At 74.4% G+C, this 6,947-nt stretch overlaps 3 protein-coding genes across 3 annotated transcripts; 1 reads left to right on the forward strand and 2 right to left on the reverse strand.

Annotated features, from left to right (window-relative positions):
- Positions 1 to 40: 40 nt before the first annotated feature.
- V1510DRAFT_414358 (uncharacterized protein) lies at positions 41 to 1,257 on the reverse strand. The gene is made up of 2 exons (XM_066933402.1): positions 325 to 1,257; positions 41 to 295 (listed from the first exon to the last, which is right to left on the reverse strand). The coding sequence occupies exons 1-2, from the start codon at positions 935 to 937 to the stop codon at positions 189 to 191; spliced, it is 720 nt and encodes a 239-aa protein (XP_066789904.1). The 5' UTR covers positions 938 to 1,257; the 3' UTR covers positions 41 to 188.
- Positions 1,258 to 3,162: 1,905 nt separating this feature from the next.
- V1510DRAFT_425581 (uncharacterized protein) lies at positions 3,163 to 4,386 on the forward strand (the record flags this gene model as incomplete). The annotated part of the gene is made up of 1 exon (XM_066935135.1): positions 3,163 to 4,386. One exon carries the CDS (start codon positions 3,163 to 3,165, stop codon positions 4,384 to 4,386), a length of 1,224 nt encoding a protein of 407 aa, XP_066789905.1.
- A 242-nt stretch (positions 4,387 to 4,628) lies between these two features.
- On the reverse strand, positions 4,629 to 5,136 carry V1510DRAFT_414363 (uncharacterized protein; the record flags this gene model as incomplete). The annotated part of the gene is made up of 1 exon (XM_066933403.1): positions 4,629 to 5,136. The coding sequence occupies exon 1, from the start codon at positions 4,934 to 4,936 to the stop codon at positions 4,631 to 4,633; it is 306 nt and encodes a 101-aa protein (XP_066789906.1). The 5' UTR covers positions 4,937 to 5,136.
- Positions 5,137 to 6,947: the final 1,811 nt, after the last annotated feature.

The following is a 6,947-nucleotide window of genomic DNA, read 5'->3' on the forward strand; positions in this document are numbered from 1 at the left end:
GGGCGCGGCTCTAGGCCGGCCGCCGCGACGTCGCGGCAGAGCTGCTGCGGCAAAACCTTTCGCCGGCCGCACCCGCCCCCCAGCGCACACGCCCAGCCGACCCGTCGACCAGAGCATGCCCGCGGCCAGCGCCACAGCCCTGGTCGCAGAGCAATCTCCCGCCTGGCTCGCCCGCGCCGTCTGCAGCGCTACGCCGGCGGCGGGCTGCAGGTCCAGGGCCGGTCGAGGATGCGGGTCTTGGTCTTCATGGCCGCCTCCATGGCTGCGATCTCGTCCATGGTGTCGCGAAGGCGTTCTGGGTCAGAAGAGCTACCACAGACTTACCAATGGCCTTGATTTCGATCTCGCGACCGAACCGCTTGCTGAGGACGAGGCGGCCCTTGACGGTGAGGGCATCCGCCTTGGCAATGTCCTTGTGCGAGGTCAGGTCGCCGAGCAGGGTCTTGTCGACCATGTCCTCGCGGCAGACGGCGCGGATGTGGAAGCCGGTGCCGTCGTCCAGGACGTAGACGACCTTGGCGTACCAGGTGTCGGTGCTGATGCAGACGCCGGTGATCTGGACGTACTCGACGGGGTGGTTGAGGTAGAAAAACAGGCTGCGGGCGGTGCCCGAGTGGCGCAGCGCGTAGACGTCGGCGATGGCGAGCGGCACGTACGAGTTGTAGACCGGCGAGCGCTTGTAGTCGGCCGCGTCGTAGAACGTGAGCTGGGACGCGCCCGGGGCGCCGGGGCCGAGCACGGCCGGGAGCTTGCGGTGGCCGATGACGTGCTGGGAGACGCGGTAGGGCGGCGTGGTGGGCAGGACCTTGCGGACGCTGGGGGTCGGGTTGGGCGAGGGCGCCATGTTGGGGTAGAAGTCGCGCAGCTCGTGGCGGTCGCCGTGGGGCTCCTTGGGCAGGAACTGGGCCGGGAAGACGACCTCGACGGTGGTGGTCATCTGCTGCTGGCGCTGCTGGGGCAGCTCCGGGTAGACGTCGGTGAGGGTGCGGGTGTTGTGGTCGGGCGGCGAGCTGGACCAGACGATGGACGCGATGTCGCGGCCGTCGTCGTCCGAGAGCGACGAGTCCGAGACCGAGCCGGCGGAGGACTCGTCCTCGGAGACGTCGATGACGTCGAGGTCGGGCGCGACGTCCTCGATCTTGTGGACGGCGGCGACCTCGGCGTCGATGGAGGTCTGGATCTGGCGCTCCTCGTCCTGCTCGCGCTGGCGGCGGCGGTGGTTGGGCAGGGGCGCGGCAGGCGTGGCTGGGACGGGCGTGGCGGGCACCTGGATGGGGACGGGCGAGGCCAGCGCGAGCTGGGACTGCAGCTTGGCCGGGCGCGTGGGCGTGGCCGGGTCCATGTGGGGTGTGGCGGTGAGGCGGGCGTCGCGGGGCGTGCGGGGGAGCCGCACGGCGTGCGGCGGCGCGCCGCGGGGGGTGTGTGGGAGCCGCACGTCGTGCGGCGGCCCGCGCCGCACGGGCTGCGGCTCGCGCGGCGCCGCCAGCCGCCCGTGCGGCGTGTTCAGCCGCGTCTCGTGCGGCGCGAGCCGCAGCCCGTGCGGCGTGTCCGGCCGCGGCTCGTGCGCCGCGAGCCGCCCGTGCGGCGTGTCCGGCCGCGCACCCGGCGCCGGCCCCCACCGCCCGCCCGGCGAGTACGGCTCGACCGCGATCCGCGGCCGCGCCTGCTCCTCGGCCGGGTACAGGTCCTCGAACCGCAGCTGCAGCCGGCCGTCGTCCAGGTCCTCGATCCGCAGCGCCACCAGGCCCGCCCGCGGCGGCGTGTTTTCCCAGCTGCGGTCAAGAATGCCGCGGCGCTGCTCGCGGCGCTCGCTGGCGCCGTCGTCGTCGTCGTCGTCGGCCGGCAGGCGCACGCGGCCGGCGAGGAGGTCCGCGATCGGCACCAGCGTGTGCCGCTCGTCCTCCCCAGCCACGGCCCCCATCGGCGTGTTGCCCGCGCTGTGCGGCGTGCTCATGGCGCTGTACCGTCCGGCCACGCCCGGCGTGTGCGGCGTGCCCGCCGGCGTCCGGTACGGCGTGGCCAGGGGCGTCCCCCGCGGCGTCCCCCGCGGCGTCCCCCGCGGCGTGCCCAGCGGCGTGCCCAGCGGCGTGCCCAGCGGCGTGCCCATGGGCGTGCCCTGCGGCGTTCTCGCCGCGCTGCGCGCGTGCTCGTCCGCGTAGTATCCGCCCGGCCCCGGGCCGGCCGCGCTGCCGAGCCGCTCGGTGGCCGTCCAGCGCGGCGTCTGGGGGCCGCTCGGCAGCCGGCCGGCGAACGGCGGCCGGCCGGGCGGCCAGCGGCCGTGGTTGTTTGGTCGGTGCATCTGCCGTCAGCGGGAGCGTGGAGGGCGAGCGGGCGGCGTGGTTGTTCTGAGCGCGGTGGCCGCGGGCGGGCACAGAAGAACGCGTGATCACGTGCGGGTCACGTGCGCGAGGGCATCACGTGCTCTGCAGTCACGTGCCCAGGTCACGTGCTCACGGCCGACCGCGCCGCCCGCCGACCGCGCCCGCCGACCACATGGCCGCGCGCCGTCCCCCGCCGCCGCCCGCCCGGCCGCGCCCGCTCCGGCCCGGCCCGGCGCACGCGCCCGCCGCGGTGGGCCGCCAGCGCGCCCGCGCCCCGGGCAGGCGGCCAACCGCAACCGGGCCCCGGGAGCAAATTTGCAAATGAGCCGGCCCACGCCCAAAGGCCGCCGCCGCGCGCCGCACGCCGCGTGCGCCGCCCGGCGGCGCGCAGCAGCACGATTTATAGGCCGCGGGCGCCGTCCCGGCCGGCCACACGAACGCGAACGGAGGCCCTGCTATATTCCTACCGCTATATACTTAGTGCTCCCCCGCACACCCGCCAGACTCTCGCCGCGCGCGAGACCTCCGGCACGATTCACGCGCTCACGACCGGTCCGGCCGTGTGCGTGCTCGGGCTCCTCCTCTACGTCGACCGCGCCTCGGTCGCCCGGCTGGCCACGCCGCCCACGCCCCTCCAGACCGCGTGCGCGCTGGTCTTCGTCGCCGTCTCGGCCGCGTACATCTACCACGTGCCTGCGCTCGTCGCGGCCTCGCACCGGGCGCTCATCGCGGCGCTGCTGCCGCTGCTGCACTTCCCGCCGTTCCGGCTGCACATCCCCACCATCGAGGTCGAGCTCGCGCTCGCGCTTCTCCGGCTCCAGCGGTGCCTGCTCCAGGCAACATGCCACTGCCTAACCTCCCGACGTGGGCGGCCTCTCAGCTGGGCCTGGGCGTGACGTCGGCGCTGATCCTGGGCTACCGCTCGTACGAGCGCGTGCACTACATCTTCGTGGTGAAGTTCAACGGGCTCTGGCAGACGTTCTTCACGCGCGCGCCCGGGCTGTACGTTGCGGGCGACGACGAGCGCGTGCCGAGCTACGCCGAGGCCATGACCGCGCGGCCGGCGTTCGGCGCCGAGCTGGCGCCCGTGTTCGCCGCGCGCGACAGCGCGGACGGGCCCGCGCCCGCGTACTCGCGCCTGTCGCTGGCCGACCAGATCGGCCAATTGGCCGAGCAGCGCGGCACGGTCGAGTTCTTCCTGCGCGCGCAGCCCGACTCGGACCGCCAGGTGATCAACATCTACAACAACCTGGGCGAGAAGATCTACGTGATCGCGCGCCAGGACCGCAAGTCGCAGACGTGGACGCTCGCGTACGCCGAGGCCGACGGCGACGGCCCCTCGGACCTCGCCACGATCTACGCCGGCAAGAAGGACAGCGCGGCCGCCGGCGCCGGCATCATCTCGTCGCGCGCGCAGCCCGGCAAGTACATCCTCTTCACCAACCCCGCCGGCGGGCTCATCTACCGCAAGGTCATGAAGCAGTGGACGCCCGAGGACGGCAACCTGCGCACGTTCTACCTGGCCGGCGCCGAGCCGTACCACTGGACCAAGAACGGCCTGCTCCAGAAGTCGGTCTTCACGTCCGCCCAGGTCTTCCTCTCGGACCCGGCCATCTGGTCGCCCGCCACGATGCCCGTCCTGGGCGCGCCCGCGAGCCGCGCCCGCTGGGGCGGCCGCTCGTCGGCCTCGTCCGTCGTCGACATCCCCCCCGCCCGCGCGCTCGCCGTCGACACCTCCGCCGCGTCCACCGCGGCCAACACCGCCCGCAACCGCCACGTCTCCGGCGCGCTCTCCCGCGCGTCCAGCCCGACCACGCCCACCACGCTCGCCGCCGCCGCGCCCTGGGCCGCCGCCGACGCCGCCGCCGCGCCCGGCCGCGAGACCATCGCCTGCGCCACCAAGATCGCCCGGGGCATGACCTGGCGCGTGCTCGTCAACACGTCCAAGATCAACCCCGAGACCGTGCTGGCCACGGCCTGGATCTCCATCCTCCACCAGTGGCCGTCCCGCGTCACCAGCCTGGGCCGCAGCATCCGCTTCCCCGACGTCGCCGACCAGAGCTGAGCCGGCCCCGCCGGCCACGCCCCGCGCCTCTGTTCTATGTGAGCAGACGATTCTGTATGTGTGTCTGTATCTATTTAGCTTGTTATGGAGTCGAACACCCGTTGGCCCCGGCCTGGTCGAGAAATGAAAAAGTCGAATCCATTGGTCGCTACGCGACGAGAATCCCCCCAGAGAATCAGCAAACACCTCGGTGGCCTGCGCCATGCTATGCTAGGTTACAATAAATGCGTCTCGTATCGTACAGCTAGAAACAGCCGAGACAGACGGCGCGGGCCTGCGCGCGGACGCCGGCCCAGAACGACGGCGGCGGCGCGGCGGCGGCCGCGCGGTACCGCGGGCCCTCGGACGCGCCGTACCGCCGCCCGCCGTAGAACGGGTGCCGCTGGATCGCGCCGTAGCCCATGTTCTGCGACACCGGCGGCCGGAACCGCGGCGGCCGCGGGAGGTTGGGGTTGCGCCGGAGCAGCGCCACGAGTGCGGCGCGCGATTTGCCGTCCATCTTGGACATCAGCAGCTGCTCGGACTCGGCTGTGGAGGGGAACGGCGCCATGCGCGGCGACGCGTAGTCGATGAGGAGGGCGTCGTCGGCGAGGAGCTGGTCGTCGGCGAGGAGGGCGTCGGTGGCGAGCTGGTCGCCGGCGAGGAGCTCGTCCTCGACAAAGAGATCGCGGCGGGCCACGCCCAGCGCGGCCAGCGAGTGCGCGACGACGGGGCCGCCGGGGGGGGACGCGGCGCGGGCGAGGGCGGCGGCGGCGGCGGGCGCGGCGGCGGCGCGGCCGCGGCCGGCGGCGGGCGCGGCGGCGGCGCGGCCGCGGCTGCCGCCGGGCGCCGCGCTCGTCCCCGGCTCGTCGTCCAGGTCGCTGGTGTCGGCCTCGTCGCCGCCGTCGCCGTCGTCCGGCGGCGTCAGCGGCCCGGCGTCGGCCTCGCGCTGCGCCTGCAGCGACAGGTGCCGCGCGTGCAGCCGGGTGGCCGCGGTCCAGCCGAGATCGTACGAATACTCGGCGTAGTCAAAGCCCGACGCGCCCTCGGGACTCAGCGCGCCGTAGATCGCCAGCGGGCCGCTCGTCGGCGTCGGCGGCAGCTTGCCGGCCGCCGCCAGCTCTTTTTCGGGAGGCAGGCTCCGGGGCGTCCGGCCCAGCTCTTCGTCGGCCGCCACCGGCTCGGCCGCGTACACCGAGCCCAGCGACGACAGCGACGACGACGACGACGACGACACCACCGACCGGCTGCGGGCGTGCCGCCGCGGCACGTCCACGGGCGGCGTCGGCGGTGGCGGCGCCGGCCGCGCCCGCTTGAGCGTGCGGGCGTACGACTGTCTGCGCGAGTAGCTCAGCATCGGACCATGTGGATCGGATCGGACCACACGCTCGGCAGCTCGCAGATACCACCAGAGCGCGGTCTGCCGGGCCGGGGGCGCGCGGCGGGCATATATACGGGCCAGCTGTCGGGCCTGTGGCGCTCCGCGACCGGCGTGGCTAGTGCATCTGATAATTCGCGCGCCGGCCCTGCGGACCGCGCTAGCCGCGCGCGGCGACCTGCAGCTCCCCGTGCCGTGGCCGTGGCCGCGCTGGCGGCCGTTCGCGCGCGCCTCGACCGGGCGGCGCCGTCCACCGGCCCTGCCCGAAGGGCAGCCACCCTCGACGGAGTCGCCGCCGGAGGCTCGTTGCACGCGTGGCTCCTGGCGGCGACCCGCCGGCGCGCTGCCCTTGGGCGGGCCCAGGCTCCGCGCGCCGGACCAGCCGGTTTGGGGTGTGCGTGTCTGGCCCCATGCACAGTGGGCAGCGGCAGCCGCATGGCCGCGGCCAGGCCCGCCGCCGCCGCCCGCTCGGCGGTTTATCGAAAGAATCGGGCGCGCTTGCGCGGCGCTAGCCGGCTCGGGACTGGTTGTGTGTCACGCCTCCCGCGCGCTGCTGCCACTGGCCGTCACGCCACCTAATCTGATCCACTAGCCGCCATTATCAGATCCGCCGGCTTGGCTGCGCCACCTTTGCCACGCAGTCACGCCGTCGGCCGCCGACGGTCGCGTGCCTTGTGTCACCTGCAGCCGTCAAGGTCCGCAGATCCGGAGGTGGCGACCCCGCGCGGCTGCGGCGCGCGCGGCCACGAGCGACGCGCGGACGGCCGCGAGCGACGGCCGCGCCGCGGCGAGGGCTCGCTGCGTGGCCGGCTCGCGCGCGCCACAACGGCCTCCGGCTGAGCCCAGTGGGCGCCAAAGCGCGTGGCTGCCCTGTGGCAGGAGGGTGGCCGGTGGCGCTGGAAGCTCATGGCACGAGCCTCCGGCGGCGACTCCGTCGAGGGTAGCTGCCCTGCGGGCAGATCGGTGGGCGGGCGAGCCGCACGGCGTGCGGCTCAGCGTGCGCATATGCCCGAAGAGCCACGCTCGACGGTAGCCGCCGGAGGCTCACGCGTGCAACGAGCCTCCGGCGGCGACTCCGTCGGGGGTGGCTGCCCTACGGGCAGAGCGGCGGATGGTAGGCCGAGCCGTGCCCGAAGGGCCACCCCCGACGGAGTCGCCGCCCGCCGCCCCCCCCCGCCGCCGCGCCCCCGGCGGCGCAACCGGG

The sequence above is a fragment of the Dipodascopsis tothii genome, assembly GCF_038497935.1.
Source record: "Dipodascopsis tothii strain CBS 759.85 unplaced genomic scaffold V1510scaffold_9, whole genome shotgun sequence".
NCBI classification, from domain to species: Eukaryota; Fungi; Ascomycota; class Lipomycetes; order Lipomycetales; family Lipomycetaceae; genus Neoaidaea; species Neoaidaea tothii.